At 42.7% G+C, this 21,788-nt stretch overlaps 1 protein-coding gene across 1 annotated transcript; it reads right to left on the bottom strand.

The window, feature by feature from the left end:
• Positions 1–2,551: 2,551 nt before the first annotated feature.
• Positions 2,552–21,221, bottom strand: LOC124108953 (uncharacterized; the record flags this gene model as incomplete). The annotated part of the gene is given in 6 exon segments (XM_046467490.1): positions 2,552–2,660; positions 3,113–3,199; positions 3,883–4,032; positions 16,759–16,882; positions 17,254–17,387; positions 21,213–21,221. Coding segments are annotated over 6 exon segments (613 nt in total), but the record flags the coding sequence as incomplete, so codon positions are not given.
• Positions 21,222–21,788: the final 567 nt, after the last annotated feature.

Genomic DNA, 21,788 nt, shown 5'->3' with positions numbered 1-21,788 from the left:
CCCCATTTACAACAGCCTCAAAAAAATAAAATACTTGGGAGTCAACTTAATGAAAGTGGTGAAAGACCTTTTCAATGAAAACTACAGAAAGCTAAAGAAAGAAATTAAAGAAGACCTTGGAAGCTTTGGAAAGATCTCCCTTGTTCTTGGATAGGCAGAATTAATATTGTCAACATGACCATACTACCAAAAGCACTATACAAATTTTATTTAATTCCAATTAAAATCACAATGACATTCCTCATAGAAATAGAAAAAGCAATCATGAAATTCATCTGGATAAATAAGAGACCCGGAATAGCCAAAACAATCCTTAGCAAGAAGAATGAAGCATGATGGCCTCACTTTACCATATCTTAAACTATACTACAGAGCAAGAGTAACAAAACCAGCATGATATTGGCACCAAAATAGACTTGTAGGCCAATGGTACAGAACAGAGGACACAGAGACAAACCCACATAACTACAGTTATGTCATATTAGACAAAGGTGCCAAAAACATATATTGGAGAAAAGATAGCATCTTCAAAAAAAATGGTACTCAGAAAACTGGAAATCCATATGCAACAAAATGAAATTATATCACTATCTCTCACCATGCACAAAACTCAACTCAAAGTGGACCAAGGACCTAGGAATTAAACCAGAGACACTGCACCAAATAGAAGAAAAAGCATACCCAAATATTCCTCACATCATATTAGGTCCTGACTTCCTTAATAAGACTTCTATAGCACAAGAAATAAAATCAATAATCAATAAATGGGATGGATTCAAACCGAAAAGCTTCTTCTCAGCAAAAGAAACAATCAGTGAGGTAAACATAGAGCCTACATTTTAGGAGCAAATTTTTTACCACACACACACATCAGATAGAGCACTAATCTCTAGGATATATAATGAACTCAAAAATCTTAACACCAAAAATCCAAATAACCCAACTAATCAATGGGCCAAGGAACTGAACAGACACTTCTCAGAAGATGATATACGATCAGTCAACAGATTATTTTAAAAAAGGTTCAACATCTCTAGCAATTAGAGAAATGCAAATCAAAACTAAGATTTTATCTCGCTCCAGTCAGAATGACAACTATTAATACAAACAACAAATAAGTGTTGGTGAAGATGTGGGGGTAAAGGTACACTCATGCATTGCTGGTGTGACTGCAAATTGGTGCAGCCAATATGGAAAGCAGTATGGAAATTCCTCAGAAAACATGGGAGTGAAACCACCAATGACACAGATATCCCACTCCTCATTATACACCCAAAGGACTTAAAAACAGCATACTACAGTGACACAGCCACATCAATGTTTATAGCAGCACAATTCACAATAGCTAAACTGTGGAACCAACCTAGATTCCCTTCAATAGATGAATGGATAAGAAACCGTGGTAACTATACACACTGGAATTTTACTCAGCATTAAAAGAGAGTAAAATCATGACATTTGCAGGTAAATGGATGTAGCTGGAGAATATCATGCTAATTGAAGTAAGCCAATCCCCCCAAACCAAATGCCGAATGTTTTCTCTGATATGTGGATGCTGATACATAATGAGGATGGGAGTGGGTTAGTATGGGAGGAATGGGCATACATTAATTAGTTGAGCAAAGAAGAGGGAGGGGAATCGAGGGGCCATGGGGATAGGAAAGATAGTGGAATGAGATGGACTTCATTACCCTAAGTGCATGTATGAATACATGAATGGGGTGTGACTACTTTGTGAACAACCAAAGTCATGAAAAATTGTGTTCTATATGTGTACTATGAATTGAAATGCATTCTGTTGTCCTGTAAAATAAATTAGAATAAACAAATTTTTTAAAAGGAAATAATTTTTGCTTTATGAAAATCTTGGAAACATTTTAATTTTTTATCCTAAATATATTTAAATGTCTTTTAAAAAACACATAGAAATCACAACATTATAGCTACTTGCATGCCAGTATACTAAATTACCCAGATTTTACCAAATTTACTGTAAAAGAGAAAAATGCCAGTCAATAGAAACAGTGGCTATCATTCATTGAGCTCTTTCTAGGGCCTGTACTGAGAGATTTGACTTTGTAAATATTTGAGTATTAATCAGTTCTAAGCAAAAGCATTCACAAAGAATAGATAATGGGAATATATAATGAAATATGAATATGTCTCTACCAGCCAAGTATTTTGTGGTAAGACAGAATAGCTGAGACTCCATTTTCTCATCTAGAAAAGGAGTTAATATTTCTATGTAACCACACCTTATTGTGAGTTCTGGAAGGACAGTGACTTAACACTCTACATGTGTGAAAATGTGAAATGATGTTTATACATATATGCAGTGAGTAAGAACTTATAATTTTAAGACTAAACTTAAACATTAGTTCCTTGAACTTGCTAATATAGAGCCCTAGCAAGGGAGGTTAAAAAAGCACACATAATTCTCAAAAAAAAAAAAAAATGTTTATGTTTTTTCCTACAGTTACTGGAGTTGCCATTAAACATGATGCATGCATACACCTGAAACCCCACAGACATTTTCTTCCCCTTTTTTCACCTTGATCCTCAGGTTCTTCTTCATCTTCTATCTCCTGACCAGATAAAATATCCCAAGTTTCACTTAGTGATATCTCTTGTAGAGCTGAATCATCACTACACCACTCATCCTATTGAAATGTGTATACATGTGCAAATTAAAATTTTGTTAATACATATAATAACTATACATACTATGTAGATATATTTAATCTCATTGAAGTCTGAACTATTTAAATAGGATTCTATACAGTTGTCTTTAATACAGTCACCGTTATCATACAGAGGTCTATCTCAGGTGAGTCACATAACAATAATTTTAGAAGATATTTAATCTATGTGGGGAAGGATCTATTGTTAGTAAGCAAGAAAGAACTTATCCGGTTTATTTGTGGGGAATGTAACAGCATTCTTCCTGGACATAGTACAGTGGAATCCTCCAGAATCCTCACTGCTTCCTCTATGAGGTCAATTTTCACCCTTTATCATCTAAGATGAACTTTTTCAGTGTAACTACGCTTATCAACATTTTCACAGAAATAAATTTCTGTTAAAAGGAAACATTAAATTTTGAAGCACTTACAACCAAAGGCTCAATCAGCTGAAAAGATTCTTCATCTCTTCTTCCCATGGATGTAGATCTTGATCTCATTTGCTCACTCATTTTATACTGAAAGCAGAATAATGTGATTTGCAAAAGGCACTTAAGAGAATAGATACATACATCATCATGTTTATGGCCAAAGGTAAGCTTATAATGCTTTAAAATTTCGAAAATGCTTTAAAAGCATGTCCAAGAGTGTCTATGTTTCCCAAGTGTATGTAAAGCCCTGTATGTTGGTCATGCCAGCAAACAAACTGTCTTAAGTCATGTGGCAACAGATGGAAGACATTTCACTGAGGTTCCTTAGGCAACCAGATTCTCTATCATCCAGACACTTAGGAAAGCACCACCAGACAACTGCAGCTAGAATGCCTACTGCTTTTGTCACAGCCACATTAACTTGGCCCATCTGCCCCTAAAGTAACTTTCTGCTGGAACGCACTGCCTCCCTCATTCCTTCCTGCTACCCTCTAGGGCTGTTTCTGCACAGTACATGTCAGAGGTGAGAATGTGCACTACAGAGCAATGGATGCACCCCTCACTGGGTGCTCTACACTTCTCAGGGACGCAATCTCATACCCACAGAGTCCCCCTTTCCTGAACCTTCCCTCACCATGCTGTGCACCTTGCCCTGTCCCCACTGAGAACTTGGAAATCTGTCTCATGTGCTGTGCAGCATCATCCAGGACCTATATACCTCCAACATCACCCACAACACTCGTCCCATTCTCCAAGACCCACCGTCCTACCTTCTTAGTGCCTTCAACGTGCGCTGGGGAGCTTATCTCTCCAATATCCACTGTGGAGAGCTTGAGGGCACGGAGGAACCACTCCTGAGCTTTCAGAGAACTGTGTCTGCTGTATTGCACAGCAAGAATAGCTTTTATAGTGGGTATGTGCTAATTTACATATAGCAGTCATGATAGGCCAGGGGTAATACATACATATCATCTTACGTAAGTCAGGACACCAAGAGTCCAGAAACTGCCACGTAGCCTGACCCTGCACCAACAGAGAAATAAGTAACTTCTTGTCAAAGGAACAAGGAAATTGTGTTTGCCAGAGTTCTGACAGCACTTTGTCCCAAAACATCGCGTTCTATGTTAAGACTCCCCTGTTGCACAATGAGCAAGATAAGCATTCCTTCATGTGGGTCCAAGGTTAGGAATTACAGCAAACATGACCACGGCTCATGGTGACAGGGCAGAAGCACCTGAGAGAAGCACAACTACCTCAAAGTCCTTCCAACTGCCTGGCCATGGAGCGAGCCCCTGGAATTGCTGCATGCTCTCTGGCACCCCTCACTCTCGCTCACACTCATGCTCCTGGGATGGCTACTCTAAGGACTCACCCAAAGAGTCAATTGGGTAGAGAAAACAAAGACTACAGAAAGGAAGAGTACCTGCAAACCAGCCAGAGGACAGCAGAGTGCATGCACAATAATGACACTCACAGTAAGGCACATGAGCACTGAGTCATCCACTGCAAGGGTGGTCTGGGCCACTGTGACCTCAGCAAAGACCCTGTCCTGAGGATAGGATGGGCTTACACAGTCCTTTGGATTTTCCTTCCCAATTGTTCATTCTCTTCCAGGAGCATGAAGGATAGACAGGCTACCTTTACACATATATTTATCTCTGAAAGACCCACTGTTATAGCAGTAGCTCTTAAGGATCTCAATACCTATTTTTAAAATTTTTCTTAGTTGAAGTTGGACACAATATGTTTATTTTATTTGTTTATTTTTATGTGGTGCTTAGAATCAAGCCCAGAGACTCCCCTGTGCTAGGGAAGTGCTCTACTGCTGAGCCACAACCTCAGCCCCTCAATACCTATTTTTACACATGCTTTGTTCAGTAATTTCCTTCCCTGCTTCTGTTTTTGTCATTTGGATTTTATGACTCTTACAATGATTTTGCCACTTCCAAATAATAACTATATTCAGATATTTTTTTCTTTACTTTCAGGGGATACAATGTTATACTAGGTAAAGAATGTTGGGGGAAAAAAGAATGTTGGAGTCCTCACATAAACAATTTTTGTGACATATTTTACAACAGTGATAGGCAGAACTGTGTGATATTGACATGGGAGAAAAATCAAATGTTTAAACCTAGACCCGTGCATTTATGTTAAATTTAATTTTGCACAAAGATTCCAAGGCAATTCAAAGGGAATGGTGCTTTATTCAAGTAAAAATGCTGGAATAGTTGGTCACTGACATATAAACAAATGAAGCTAAACTTTTGAAAGCACATGGGGCACAAATATTGAAGGTGGGAGGCAGGAAACAGACCTTGAATCAGCAAGGTCTACTTCATTCAGTGGTGGAGCCAATCAGACAAACACCTGATGTGGCTCATTTTCAGGGGTAAAATGGCTTCTGGCCACTACGAGGTTCTGGGAATATATGCAGCCTTTATAAGTTCATGGAAAAAGTTAGTTATATTTGGCAGGCCCTTTGGTGGGCAGGGGACAGGTCCAGGCCATAGGAGGAGTTTTGGTGGGGGTAACATTTAGGGCTGGGCAGGAGGGCAGTTAAGTAACCATATTCTTCAACTTTTATCTCACTTCACATACAAAAATTAAATCAAAATGCTTCATAGGATTAGACATAAGAGCTAAGGTTATAAAAGCTAAAAGGCTTAAAATTTTCAGGATCAAACATAGGGGCCCCTGCTGAGGCCCTGGACTCCATAGCTGAAGATGCAGCACTCTAGTGAAGGCTTCCCTTGCCACTGTGCCATCCTCTCCTGGCTTGGGGGTCCTAGTCAACTCTTGTCTTTCTCTTTGGGGAAGGGATTGCAGCTGTAGAGGAAGGTCGAGGGAGGAGAAGTTAGAAAGCATAGAAGAACAGAGCATTCAGAGGGAACTGCAACAACACAGCAACCCCTGCCTCAGACCCCAGGGCACCACTGTCTAGGTAGCTAGTGAGGCCTCAGACATATGATCCATCTGGGAACAGGCCTGTTTTCCTGTCACTCTAGTGCGGTAGTCTTGGTTCTCAGGTTCTTGCCTTTTGTGCTTGCTTACTGTGACATTGCCTTTTTTCCCTCACAGGGACTACTGTATGAGCTGTAGGAAATGAAAGAACACCTGAAGGAAAAGCCCCAGGCTTGGGATGGGGGTCCTGCAAAGTTCCCTGGGTTAAAGTATTCCCTCCCAGGGTGGATTACTGGTAGGTGGTAGGGCCTCATGGGAGGTATTTAGGTCATGCAGGACATGCTCCTGAGGGAATGTGAGACCCTGCTGCTTTCCTCTTCCTCTATCAATCACTTCTGTATTGTGATGTAAGCTGTTCTGCTTCTCCCATGTTGGTGTGCTGCCCTTACCAGAGGCCTAACAATATGCCACTTTGTGATTTTTGGACTAGACTCTCCAGAAATATAATGTACTATAAAGTGTTTCTCTTTAATTTAGCCACAGGTATTTTGTTATAGTAACAAAAAGCTTAATAGTACAGAAAATAGGTACCAAAAAGTTTGGAGCAATCATTGCTGTAAGTATATACTTGAAGATGTGAAAGAATCAGCTAATGGGAAGAGGATGGAAGAGATTAGAGTAACAGACTAGAGAAAGCAGTCTTCCTACCAGTCTTAGAGCTTGTGCTCCATCATTCACCTTCTCAGGGACACTTCTCCTGTGCACCCTGTGTAAGCTAGTTACTTCTAGACTAGCTCCTAGATTATTCTGTTCTTGACACTTTTCACAGTCCGGATGCATTTATTCATTGGTTGGTGGGTCTTCTATTGCTCCCTAGTTCAGAGCTAAATCTCCGGTTGATATAAGAACAGAAACAACCATGAATCGAGGAACCACAACTATTTGTTTGATATTAATTAACGGGTCATTTGTGACTTCTTGTTTCCTTGTCCTGGTGCATTGCATTTCTGAACAATCTCTCTTCATCACTACAAGTATTTTTGCAATGCGTGTTTCCCACAGTAACTCTTGTGGGATTCTGAGTGTGTGTGTTTTGACGCCATATGGAATACCTTGCCCTGTTCTGCCTCTCTTCTTTATCATTAAACTATTTTATTGCTGTTTTAAGTGACACGTGTCTGATAAATATGAAGGAGACGTGCAAGATGTTACCTGATGAAAATGATCCTACTACAGACATGAACAGATACCTACACTTCCACAATGACTTCTTGAACAAATCATAAACTTATCCTAGGCATGAGAAGTAATGTCAGGACAGTGCGAGGAGTTCTAAACATAAGAATTTATTCCCCTTTCAAATTTGGGACTCAAATTTAACTTGAAAGGTGAAATAGCTAACTGCTTGGTCAGAGAGATGAGTGCAGTTTCAGAATTTTGTTGATTTGGGTTTCTGTTGTGTTGTAGTGTTGCAGGGGACAGACAAACAAGACATCTAAGATAACAGGAAACAGTTTTATTTGGCTGCAGCCAGGTTCAGAGGGTACAACTTTTCCTGTAATCAATGAATCCCCCTGAACCCTTAGTTTAGGCAGTTTCAGAACTTTATACCCAGCATGTAAGGTGAGGGGCTCAGAAGTTCACAGTCTGCAGAATTTCACACAAATGCAGCTTTTTCTTTCACTGTTCTGGGCAAGTTAACCTTTCAAGGACAGCTCCTGAGAAGGGGAGAGCTTCTTTTCCCCTTTCTTTCCTCCCCCTGCCAGCTCTTACCAGGGAGCCCAATTAGTAACCTCTTATCTTTGAAACTTAAACATCTCTGTGAAGCTCCAGTCCAAGGCCAGGGACCTAGTTAAAATAATCTGTTTTTCTTATCACACTCTGTATTTGCAAGCACACTTCTACAAACTATTACATATGTTGTTATTTACATTAGATAGTCCATAAATATTTGTGAAATCCTAGTAAAGGGGCGTTCAGCACCTGGAGTGCTGATCTCTTCCAGGCCAAGTAAGATAGAGCAACAGGAAATAAGAAATCTAACTACATTTGATGAACCCAACCTAATTCCAACTGAAGATTGGGAGCCATCTCATCACAAAGTCATGAAAAGTTCATTTCTGTTTTACTAACATTTCTGTTTGGCCTGATCATACTTTGATGTTTAAACTTGTTTGGAATTCCTGCCCATGCTCTGAACTTGCCCATGCCTGGCTCTCCTTGACCAGATAACAACCCTCCCTAAAACCTCAGTGGCTCATCATAAATTTTGAGGTTGATATCTAAATTTACTCCCTACCTTGAAATGTTAAGCCATGTAGACCATTAACCTGATTTCTGCCCTTGTATTACACTTGCCAGAACTCTGTTAGCTGTAAGTCTCCAAGACACCAGCCTTTGTAACTGTTTTTGCTATGAAAACATCCCTGCTCTTAGATCAGATACTGTCCTCTGGCATGGCCTTAGTTGAGGCAGTTGTTGATAAGCTTGCTTTCATTTGGTTTGAAACTGGAGATGTTTGTCTTTTCTTTGCATCACAGGTTCAACGCACTGAATTCTTTTGTAGAGATTTTTGTGCTGATAGTCCTAAGATCAATTATGGTGAATACTTCTGGAGAAGCTTAGTTAAGATTTTCTGTGGAGGAGGGGGTGCCACTACAATAGGTGAGCTAAAGGGGCTGTATTCCATAATAGGGAAATCCAGGAAGGAAACCTATCCTGGCTGAGGGCTAAGTGACCCTGCAGTTGAGGCTGTGGAGTAGACAGTACTGGCCAGTGGCGGAATGGAGGATGAGATCCAGATTCAGAAAAGTCTGCAAATACCTGCAGAGTTGTGTTACAACAGATTCAGGCAGGGAGCACCAGGTCCCAACAAAGATAAGGCAAATACGCAAGTTAAACCAGCCACAGACATCTTTAGGCAGGTCAGCACGATAAACAGGACCTGGGATACACGTCATCCCTATCTCAAGAAATATCGATGAGTTGGTAGAGTGCTTGCCTCACATGCACAAGGCCCTGGGTTCAATCCCCTGCACCACAAAGAGAGAGAGAGAGAGAGAGAGAGAGAGAGAGAGAGAGAGAGAGAAGAAGAAGGAGGAGGAGGAGGAGGAGGAGGAGGAGGAGGAGGAAAAGAAAAACCAATGATGTTGCTTATCACATGGGATGTTACAAACCCCTTCCCACATCACCGTGGCCACTCAGAAGTCACAAAGACCCCTTTCCCATCTTGGGTGGGAGTCAGGACTTATGTGGAAATCTGAGACACTGAACATTTTCACCACAAGAGATTGAGTACATAGTCAAATAAAAACAATAATTGCATTACATGATACAAAATAAATGTAGTCTCCCCACACACCATCCCCTTACTATCTATTCCAGAAGGTAAGTATCCATGCTGAAGACCAGATCAGACAGAGATAATACGCATTACCACATGCTTTTGGAGTCTGAGAGGCACAAATGGTTTCTGGATTCTGCACACCATCTCCATTGACTCCCACACTGCCTAGCAATTTATCAGTCCACATGAATGGGAGAATGAGATAACCTTGCCTTTTCTTTGCTCTAACCCAGGACAATGTTAACCCATAAAAAAACCGCCAAAACACAGTACAGAAAAAGGAAAGTACTAGGGGCTGGGGATATAGCTCAGTTGGTAGAGTGCTTGCCTTGCATTTGCATGCACAAGGCCCTGGGTTCAATCCCCTGCACCAAACAAAAAAAAAAAAGGAGAGTACTGGAAAGCAAACAGAGTAACTGATGAGAGTATCCTGATATTGTACAGACAGACAAAGCAAGGCACCAAAGATAGCAGGAAACAGTTTTATTTGGCTGCAGCTAGGTTCAGAAAGGCACAGCTTTTGCTGTAATCAATCAATCCCCTGAACCCTGAGCTCAGGTAGTTTCAGAATCTTATACCCAGCTCAGAAGTTCACAGTCTTTAGAAGTTCACATAAATGCAGCTTTTACTCTCATTGTTCTGGGCAAGTTAATCCTTCAAGGACAACACCTGAGAAGGAGAGAGCTTCTTCTCCCCTTTCTTTCCTCCCTCTGCCAGCTGTTACCATGGAGCCCAGTTGATAAATTCTCTTATCTTAGAAATGTGGACATCTCTGTGAAGCCCCAGCTCAAGGCCAGAGACCTTGTTTACACATTTCAACAAACTACCATAATGGCTAAATGTTTGTGAAAAACTAGTAAGGGGGTGTCCAGCACCTGGAGTGCTGAGTTCTTCCAGCTAGCAAGTAAAACAGGGCAACACGAACATAGGAAGTTTATCTAAATTGAACTCTTTTGAAGAGACTCTTTTGCTTAGTCTTAAAATCATTTATGGTGAAGATTTTTGGAGAAGCTTAGTTAAGATTTTTTGTGGAGAATGGGTGCCACTACAATTCCCTCCTTTAATGATGCTCCTCATAAATTAATCCTTTAAATTGAAGAGCATCATTACCATTATCTTGGCTTAAAGCCTTATATAATGCCAAAACCTTAGTTGTTATCATCCTTTCAACAGTGATTTTATAGTGAACCCAATAGTTTTAATGCACAGTGGAGCTAAACATGGAAGCAATAAACAGGTTAACAGCAGAATACCCACTATACCAATTAAGCTTTTAAATCCACCAAGAGTTAAAAATCATCCCCCAAAATGTGTGTTCGGGTCCCAAATTAATGCCCTTCCAAGTATGAACTGGCACATGTGCTAGTTTTCTTATGTTGTTGGCTATATTCTTAACTGTTTGTCCATTTTCATCTATTTAGATGCAACAATCTGAGCTGTTGAACTCTCCACATATTTCTCTTTCCTCAGCCAATAGGTAATCTAATACCAAGTGGTTCTGATAGATAGCCGCTTGCGTCTGAGTCTGTGTGGCTAGGAGGTCAAAGGCTGTGGCAATCTGATTAATAATAATTTCTACTACAGCCTGTAAGTGAATAATTCTGTTTAGCATGTAAATAGGAGTTCTGTAGTCCCAACTGCCATTTTGTGCCCAGGTAGCAGGGCCATAAGTGGCAATAATCCTCTGGGGTGGCCAGTTACCTTCACCCCAAGATTGGTGACCTCCTAAATCAAGTTCCTTCCCAATGGACCTCTTTTTTCTTTTCAGTCATCCATCTATAGCATTCCTCTGGTGGGACAGGTCCTAAATATATGTTTTACCACCTCTTTGTTATAGTAGATTGGCTTGATACATGGTTCACATGATCTCCACTGTTGGAACAGGAATAGGGCAGAACCCCTTAAGGGTATCAAAGGAAACCAAGCTAAATAATAGACTAACATTTTGGTTAACATAGGTTAAACAGCATAAATTATAACATCAAGCAAATTCTAGAAAACTTATATAAGCAAGATTTAAAAATATAAATAAAAATTTCTTACCAAGAGTCCAGTCAGTAGGAGTTACTGTTACCAAACCAGTAGGAAAAACCAAACAGAGAACTGTGTATATATCTAGAAGCAAGAGGTAGCAATGCATTACAGTATAAGAACTATCTTAGAAGTTGAAAGAGTTCATTAGTCCTGGTGGGAAGTTTATCTTTCACCACGCATTGAACAGTCAGTCCTTCCCATATGGCTGAAACAGGACCATAGTCTCCTCAAGCTTTGGCTGTGCATAGACAATAGCAGGGCTATTGTCCTTCTGATCCTCAAGCTTCTCCAGTGCTCTTTTTTTTTCCAGATGGTCAGCTTCAAGGACAAAGCAGCATCTGGAGAGCACTCCCAGTCCACAGCTGCAGGTATGAGTCTGGTGTAATGAATCCAGGGACCTATCTCTGCAACCTTTACTGCAGTTTGGGTAGATAAAATAACAGTGAAAGGGCCCTTCCAAAGAAGTTCAGGTGTTGAATATTCCATTCTTTGACCCAGACTCAATCAATCTTCATTCTTTAAGGAGTGTGCACCTGTGGTCAAACCTACTGTCAATCTTTCTCTAACCCATTGGTTGAGAACCTGTAAAGTTTTCCCTAAGGCCTGAAGCTGTTGTCTCAGGGTGAATTCTCCTATCTCCCTTAAGTCTGCCTGTAGTCCCCTAATAAGAGTGGAGGGCTCGCATCCATTATCTCATAAGGAGAGAATCCAAGTTCCTCCTAGTGAGAGTGGATCTAATCCTCAACAGTGTAATAGGGAGAAGTTCATCACAATGTGAGTCTCCTGACACAGCTTACCCAATTGAGCCTTAAAGTCCTGTTCATCCTTTTAACTTTACCAGAACTCTGCAGCCTATAGGCATTATGTAACTTGCATCTGATGTTTAAACTCTGGGCCAGTAATTGTATCACCTCTGTCAAAAAAAAGCTGGCCAATAGTTATTGGGACATCAAATCTGAGAATAATTTCCTGGAGGAGCATTCTGGTTACCTCCCAAGCCTTTTCAATGTGGGTGGGAATGGCTTCCACCCAGTCAGAGTAGGAGCACACAAAACCCAAAAGTTATTTATAGCCCTGTGAGTGTGGTAGTTCAGTGAAGTCTACTTCCAAGTCTTCAAAAGGTGCTCCTCCTATAGTTTGGATTCCTGGTGGAAGTTTTGGCCCCTGATGAGGATTGTTGTGAGCACAAACCTCACGTTGTTTACAGATCATCCAGGTGATTCTTGTGAGCTGGGGGACATAGAAATGTTGACTCTAAACTGTCTCAAGTGCTGTATGTCCAACGTGTTCTCCTATGGAACTGTCTGATAAAGCCTGGGGCTAGAATCTCTGGGATGGCTATGCTGGCCATCAGAAAATCTCCACCTTCCACCTGGGAGAAAATGTTCTATTTCGGTCTTAAATCACTTACTTTTATGTAGGGAATATGTTGGCTCCCATTCTGTTAGATGGTCAGCCAGGCAGAAGGGCAGCATTTAAACCTGGGACTGGATTTTCTTCCCATTTCTTGTAGGCAGCCAACTTGGCCTCTCTGTCAGCTCTCCGGTTGCCCTGAGCAACCACAGTGTTTCCCTTTTGATGACCTTGGCAATATATAATCACAACCTTCCTGGGAGCCCACAGTGCATCCAAAATTTTAAGATTTTTTTTTTTGCCCACACATTATGCTTCTTTTTTCCACCTGAATTAATTAGCCCCTTTTTCTTACATAAAGCCCATGAACATGAAGAGTAGCGAATGCATATTTTTATTCTGTGTAAATATTCACACAGACTCCTGCTGTCAGCCGAGGTGCTCAAGTCAAAGCAATAAGTTTTGCTTTTTATGCTGAAGTTCCCTGAGCCAGAGGTTCTGCCTCAACAGTGGAGTCCAGAGTGACCACTGCATATCCAGCAAAACATACCCCATCTTTTATAGAACTGCTTCCATCTGTGAAGTACTCCACATCAGGGTCCCTGAGGGCTGGTCTGCCAGATCTGGTCTGCTTGAGACCAGACCTCATCCATGACCTCAATACACTTGTGATCGGGTTGTCCAGGTCAGATGGGAAGCAAAGTTGCTGGGTTTAGAGTCTGGACAACTTCAACACGGGCATGTGGATTTTCACATAACATGCCCTGGTATTAACCATTCTCTCATTAGTCAACCAATATTGTCCTTTGTACTCTAACAATGTCAAAATTGAATGAGGAATCCTGAAAACCAATTTTTGTCCCATAGCCAGTTTATCAGCTTCCAACACCAGAAGATCTGTGGCTGCAAAGGCCCATAAACAAGGTGGCCAGCCTTGGGCTACAGAGTCCAGCTGTTTGGATAGATGTCCATGTCCTCAGCACCTGAGTCAAGACTCCTACAGCCACTCCAGACTGTACTGACATACAGAAAGAAAAGCTTTGTGAGGTCAGGGAGCCCTAGTTCAGGTGCACTGGGAGTGCTTGTTTAATGTCCTCAAAGGCCTTTTGCTTAGTTGGCCCCCATATTAGAGGATCCCATTTTCCCCCCTTTGTGGCTTCATAGAGGAGTTTTGCCATAACTGAAAGTTGGGGATTCATATATGGCTGAATCAAGCAGACCCCAAGAATTTTCTAGTCTGATGGCAGGTTGAAGGGAATGGAATTGAGCAGATCTCCTGTTTCTTTTGAGGCTCAGTTGCTGTTGTCTGTTCTGTTGCTGGAGTCAGATGGCAACCAAGATATTTGACTTTTTCTTGATAGATATGGGCTTTTAAGTCAGAATCCAGTGCTGTCCCAAAGATGGTGTACTCAAGCCCCTGGGAGGAACTTTCATTTAGGGAAGGGAAGTGTACACCGAGCCTCTAGCACTTTAAGATGCATGAATTTTTTTTTTGTCATCCCCCGGTGCAGGATCTTGGATGCTGGGATTCTCCAACTCTTAAATCTAATGTAAAACTTAGCAGAGATTGATGACCTGGGACATCATTTGTATAAAAGGCACTGCTGCAGTCTGGCTGGGCACAAAGTCACCTATGTAAATCTCACTATGGGCTGTCTGCCCAGGTTGGAGGGCAGGTCCTGTGCAGGTCCTGGTGTGGCAGCCACATTGTGCTCACCTAGGTGTTGCTCTTTGTATGGCTTTCTCCTCTTGTCAGGGGGGAGCCTGCTCTAATTGTATATAGTAGCTGCCCCGCTTGTGTTTTTGTTCACTATGCCTGGATGCATGGGGCTCTGTGGTCCTTCCCACTTGTGGCTCACAGCATGCAGCTTGGAGCCAAGGTGGCATGTCCTTTTGGAGTGTGTGCCCTGTGGCCCACTATTGGTTGTTAACGTGAATTTACAAGCCCAATGTATTTTTGGGCTTGCAGCAGCTGAGCCCTCCTGAGGCCCTGGGTCCCGAGCATCAGATACAGCTGTGTGTGTCTATCAGACCCCTGCCATATTCGTCAATCATCAACTTCTGAGCAAGCAGGGAAAAACTGAAAGGAGGGGCTGGGGCCTTGAGCTGAGGGAAAACACTCAATCCTTCTCTATTCAAGGCTTAGTATCTGAGTGTGGCCGTGGGTGCTTGCCCACAGGGGCCACTGGAGGCTTCCCTTTTTGTCTGACCACACTTTTTTTCTTATAAACATTTGGACCATTGGCTTTGTTCTAGTGAGACCCCCCCACCCTTTGAGTGACCTCTGGGTTTGTGGTGAGGGCAGCTGTAAGGAGATCCATCCTCCTTTTTACCTTTTTGGTCTGCCAGTCTTTGAGCCTCTGCATCTTGATTGATGAAAACTGTGGTGGCCACCTTAATCAGGTCACTGGCACACTTCTCAGTAAAGCCCTATAGGTTTGTAATTTTGGGCAAATGTCACTCTGAACCCGTCCCACAAAGGCTGCATTGATCACCTTTTGCTTGAGCCTCTGCATCTCTTCACTGACAAACTTGTGCTAAGGCTGCTACACTTGTATAGTGCCCCTCCTCCCCCAGGCGCCTCTGGATAGGGAGAGGGGTGGCAGCGGCGGTGGCTGGACACTCAGCTCTGAGTCAGTTGGGCACATCTCTTTTGATTATTGCTGCCAGTTTCATAGGGCAGAGGGGCATTAGGAGGATGTGGGGCCCAAGGAAATGTTCGGGGCTATCTAGGGTGAGAGAGGGGAGATGCTGGAGCAGTGGGAGGCTTTGCTCCAGCTCTGTTTGTCTACAGATTTGCTCTGGCTTAGGCTAGGGCTTAGGGCTGGCTCCAATTCCTTCTAACTCTTGGGCACAGACTGTTTGTTTTGTTATCTTTTTTTCCTTTTCACTATTTGTTATTCCCTCCAAAGGAACGGATGGAACACTGAGGAAATGGCATGGCTTATTTGCTCCTCTGGGAGGGAAACAGTCAACACACACGACACTGCTGGCAACCTTTGCTCATATGCATGCAGAGGAAAATTTTGCTCTCTTTTACCCTTCTCTCAGGCTTCCTATGAAGGCTTCATGATATCTTTTTATCTTTAGATTTCCTTCTTTATTGGGGCCCATCCTAGGTCTGGATAATGGGCTGCATCAGATCAGTCATGGCCCAGGCTTTCTCCATGTAGGAGGGAGTATGGTTTTTCCAGCTTATGAGCTCAGTGGTGGAGAAAGGCTGGCACACAAAACTGCCTTGTCTCCCTCAGACATTTCCCTTCTGGTCAACATGGGCAGGTCCTTTAGTCCCTTGCAGGGCCATCTGGAGTACTCTCATCTGAGCTGTGGCTCTGGTCTTGGGACAAATCTCCCACCTTCATCTTTGGAGGTGAAAGAGTATTTGGTCCTAGGGAGCCTTTGGCTCTGAGGACATCAAAGAGGAAGGAGTAGCCAGTACTGGGGGGGCCATCATTTGTTGCCTCTGGGGACAAGGGGGCTGAGGGGACAGTCTGTTGTCCCAGTGGTCTTGGCAAATTCAGGTAGAGTGGCACATAATGTCTTGGGTCCTCTTCTGGCTCACAGGGAAAACTGTTTCCCTTCCTGTCTTTCCTAGTCAGGTTTTCTGTTTAGCTGCTTTCCACTGGGTCTTAGAGACCACTAGGCTCCTGGCTAACATCAGCTTGGACTGTCCATCTAGACAGCCTCTCAACCAAGGGGGCTGTTTCTGTACTATCTCTTGCCAGCAATCAATATAAGAGAATTGGTTCAGGGGTTCCAACAACAATCAAAAGGACCTCAGCAATGACTCTCTCATCTAAGGATCATTCTGGTGGCCAGCCCACATCTTGGGTGGGCCATTCTAATTCACAGAGTATGCAACCTTGTGGAGTGAGTCTCACCCCACAGTTACCAGGAAAACCTTCCTAAAGGTTTCTAACACACATTTCAGAAGGCTCAGTTTCCTTAGTGTGCCTCCCATGTTCCACCCTGCATTGGTGTCACACATTTAGGACAAGACTCGCTTCACCCATCTCCGGCTGCTCCCCTCGCGGGGACTTAGGGCCCTCTTAGCCTTGTGGGTCGGTATCAAACCCCGACCTGGAGCTTTCACCTGGACGTTGGTTGGTGAAATTCCGCCATAGACGCGGCATCTGAGGTGCCACGGAACCGCAGATCAGGACTCTGCACTCACTTCGGCCCTGGGGTTGGGTCGGAACCCTTCCCTTTGTCCGTCTCATTCACACACTTTCACACACTTTCACACAGACGTGGTCAGAACAAAATTTATATAACTGCTCAAATTCCAACAATTCCAAACCAGACAAAAAGGGAGTCACAGTTTCCCCTCTGCTCGCTGACATCGCACAGAGACTACTTGGGCGACTCCCCGGGTCCTTTCAGCTCCAACCACTTTGGAGAGTACTCGGGACCCAAGAGAGGTTGATCAAGCCTCTCTTCCACCTGCTTAGGCCTCGAAGGGGAAGTCAGGTGGGCTATAAAACCAAATGGACCCAGATCCTACCTGTTCAGCTGGGCGGTGCTCCAAAACCCTATTTCTGGTTTCTGCTTCTTCAGGGTTCCATTGTGCTCTGGAATGGCAGCTTCAGGGTCCTGGGTGAGTGGCCTCTCCTTCAGGTCAAGATTTGCCTGTGCATGCTAAGGGGAAACACTGTCCCCCACCATCCTGGGGAAGCTGGTCCCTGGAGAAAAGAGAGGCAGAACAGCCATCCCTACCTCCTCCATTCCATCTGGGTTGCCAAAAATGTTGTAGGGACAGACAAGGCAAGGCACCAAAGATAGCAGGAAACAGTCTTATTTGGCTGCAGCCAGCTTCAGAAGGCACAGTTTTTGCTGTAATCAATCAATTCCCTGAACCCTGAGTTTAGGTAGTTTCAGAATTTTATACCCAGCATGTAAGGGGAGGGGCTCAGAAGTTTACAGTCTGCAGAAGTTCACATAAAGGCAGCTTTTTCTTTCACTGTTCTGGGCATGTTAACTCTTCAAGGACAACACCTGAGAAGGGGAGAGCTTCTTCTCCCCTTTCTTTCCTCCCTCTGCCAGCTGTTACCATGGAGCCCAATGGGTAACTTCTCTTATCTTAGAAATGTAGGCATCTCTGTGAAGCCCCAGCTCAAGACCAGAGGCCTTGTTTGCACATTTCTACAAACTACCATACTGGATAAATGTTTGTGAAAAACTAGTAAGGGGATGTCCAGCACCCGGAGTGCTGATTTCTTCCAGATTGGTGGCCAAGTAAAACAGGGCAACACGAAAATAGGAAGTTTATCTACATTGAACTCTTTTGTAGAGACTCTTTTGCTTATAGTCTTAAAATCAATTATGGTGAAGTTTTTGGAGAAGTTAATATTTTTTGTGAGGGAGGGAGTGCCACTACACTGAGGAGAGCAGGGCTGCCTCAAGGCCCATTATAACCCTTGTCAGGTGATGCCAGGCTCCACTGTCCTTTGCCAATACAGAAGTCACTCCCCAAGGCCTGATCCCTGATCCTGAGGTGAAAAAGCATTTGCATAGCACTAGGTGCTACTGGAGAAAATCAGAGATCCTTACATTAGAGCCACTTCAGTAGATAGTCAACTGGTCTCCTGGGATCTCATTGTTGGAGATCAGGCTTCTTTGTGACTCTGGTCCCTTCCTCAGTCCCTTCTGAGAGGATCCCAAGATTTCACCTTTCTTTTTGAATCGCCACCCCACCTCTATGACTGAGCTCTGAGCCAAAGCACATTCCCATTCTCAGCTGAGACCTAAGCAGGCAGGGGAGGGAGAATGGCCTCAGTGATGGAATGGAACATGCATTTTGTTGTCTGGGCCATGTTCTTCTGCTCATCTGTCCTGGGCCACTCAGCTCTGGCAACCACCCAACTGGGAAGGCCAGAACTGATGAGAATGCATGACTTGTCATTGCTTTCTCTTTCTGAGGCCAGAGGTCAAGACAAAGCTCCTAAGTTGGTTACCTAGGAAACTAAAGCTTCATCAACTTAACTCAGAAAAAAAAAACAATTTTCACAATTAATATTCACTAGTGGGGGGGCTGGGGTTGTGGCTCAGCAGGAGAGCACTCACCTATCATTGTGAGGCCCTGAGTTTGATTCTCAGCACCACATAAAAATAAATAAATAAAATAAAGGTATAAAAAGAAAAAAAATATTTACTAGAAATTATAAGGAACAAGAATAAACATTGAATACTAATAGATCTATAGTCCACTTAATAAATAGCACACTAGCAGCACCATGGCTACACCTCCCTTATCATATCCCCTTTCTAAACTATCATTATGCAGAATTTGATGTTTTTGTATATTTAACTTATACATTCACTTATATGAATTTTCCCAAATCACATCCAGTATTAGTTTAAATTGCTTTAAATTTCATCCTGTCAAAACTGTGTGCAGGGGCTGGGGATGTGGCTCAAGCGGTAACATGCTTGCCTTGCTGGGTTTGAACCTCAGCACAGCATAAAAAATAAAATAAAGATGTTGTGTCCACCAAAAACTAAAAAATAAATATTAAAAAATTCTCTCTCTCTCTCTCTCTCTCTCTCTCTCTCTCTCTCTCTCTCTCTCTCAAAAAAATGTGTGCATTTTCTACAGAGTGCTTTTGTCACTCATATTATGCTGTAGAGACTCATCTATGGTAATATGTATGTATACATTCATTTGCTTTCTCTGCTGTTCAACATGTTATTGTATGATTATATTACATTTATTTCCTCTACTATATATGGACATTTAGGCTGCTTCTTGTGTTTTCTTTATTGTAAATAACACTGCTGTGAAAGAAAAAGAGAGAAAAACAAAGGAGTGAAAACACAGGAAGTATTGTGGGAGTGTTGCCAAAATCATCTTGGTCCTTGTCCCTGATGCCAATTCAACAACAAGGACATGATTTTGAGAAAAAGATAAAGGTTTATTTCTTTGTTAGCAAAGGAAAAGCACAGGGGATTCCTGTCCCAAAGACTATGACTCTGCCCATCAGCAGGATCAGGGGCCTTTTAAAGAGATGACACAAAAGCTTCATTCCACCTGTTCTCTGTTGGAGTTGTAACTCACTTGTTAATTTGGGAGATAGTCATTTCTGAGATCTTCTGGTACCATCCCCAAAGTCTGGACTACTTTGTTCCTATGGTGGGTGTGTTCTTAGGGACAGATAACACTGCCTAGGATGGGGAAGAAAAGTAATCCTGTTTCCCCTGAGATTAGAGAGTGGGGGAGATTAGGGAGGAGCAGGGAGAGAGGAAGAGAAAGAAACATATTCAGTTTTTAAAATAAGCTTCAGTGGCAGAGCAGCAAGGGCTACATTCAAAGCACAAAGTGACCACTGCTACAGGAGGCTGTTCACAGACATAGAACTGTGACCCTCAGAAATGTGTGCATCATGGGAATCTGTATGTGCACAGTTTAGTATACATGCATGTACTCCGATGTGCTCCTGGCCACCTAGAAGGCACAGTGACTGGGGCCTTGTGTACATGACAGGGACACCAAGAACAAGGCAAGAAAGTAGGCAGAAGTTAGAACTTAAAAGACAAGAGTATTCAAGTCCTACCCTTTCTTCCAAGGCTTAATTTGAAATCTGCACTACAGTTAGGGTCTTACACATATTTATTTAGTGTGAAATCTATGACCCATCTGTCTCATTTGAAAGAAGATGAAGCCCAGTTACATTTAGTTAAATACAAGAGTATGTTGCTGAGTCTTTTGTCTCTGTTAGCTTGGGAAGGTGCTTTGGACTTCAGCAGATGTGAAATCACACATGACGAACACCAGAGTGGGAGTCAGTTAAACACATTCCTCTTCAGTTATAGCAGCTTAGGAACAAAAAACCCAGATGGATCCAGATAAATTGGGTTGGAAATTTACCCACTGATACATGGGATGAACCCATAGATGGAAAAAGAGTGGGGCCTGCTCTCAGGTCCCATCTGGTTCCCCAATTTTTTACTGAAAGCTCAATCTTGTTTGTAGATTGGGCCACTAGAAAATCTCTGGTTCCTAAGAAAGATAAGTTGCCACAGGATATAAGTCTTCTCTTGCAGTTAGAACCACCTGTGTTACGGTCTTAATCCATGAGTCCAACTCAGCAATAGGCAGTTCATAATAGTGTGGGCTTGGAGCTATCCCACTGTTGTCTCATATTGTTGTAGGCTGTGGGTTCAGAGTGAGACAACCTGATGGCACAAGTGGCTACAGGTATGAAGTTGGAGCTTATAGTTTGTCTATCCACAACAACTGTTCTCAGTGCTGGAAAGATTCCCAAGGTACCCAACCACAGATAAGAAACTGTAGGCAAGGCATCTTGCCAAGCCCCAGGGAGAGGTCTGTGGGCAAAAACTATTCTATCTTGGGCTGGGGGTATAGCTCAATTGGTAGAGTGCTTGCCTTGCAAACACAAAGCCCTGGGTTCAATCCCCAGCACCACAAAGAAAGGAAAAAAAAAACTATTTTGTCTAAGTACTCACCTGGTTCATTATGTACAATACACCAATAGTGTATTTGTGACAAAAACTGGTGTTGTGATATTCTCTAGTATTTAAAAAGTAAGAACAAACTGAGAACAGACTCCCAGCTAACCTGAACCTGGGTTCCATCCAGTGCTGAATAATTGAAGTTGTTGCAGGGAACAGAGGAGGCAAGACACCCAATAGGAACAGGAATCAGGTTTATTTGGCTATAGCCAGGTTCAGAGGGCAAAGCTTTTGCTATAATCAGTCAATCACCCTAAACCCCACATTCAGGCAGTTTCAGAACTTTATACCCAGCATGTAAGGGTAGGGGCTCAGAAGTTCACAGTCTGCGGAATTTAGAAAAAAAAACAAAACAGCTTTTTCTTTCACTTTTCTGGGCAAGTTAATCCTTCAAGGACAATACCTGAAAAGGGGAGAGCTTCTTCTCCCTCTTTTTCCCTCTTCGTTCTAGCTGCTAACATGGAGCCCAATTAGTAATGTTATGGGGAGCTGCCACAGAAACTCTAAGTCATAATTTAAATCAAAGAGAACTTTATTTACCTGGTCAGGGACTGTCACCCACCCATAGAG

Source organism: Marmota monax, unplaced genomic scaffold (assembly GCF_021218885.2).
Source record: "Marmota monax isolate L192 unplaced genomic scaffold, Marmota_monax_Labrador192_F-V1.1 WCK01_AAM20220418_F8-fsc00903, whole genome shotgun sequence".
Lineage (NCBI taxonomy): Eukaryota > Metazoa > Chordata > Mammalia > Rodentia > Sciuridae > Marmota > Marmota monax.
The sequence above is the reverse complement of the archived record's forward strand: the minus strand, read 5'-3'. Positions and strand labels throughout refer to the sequence as shown.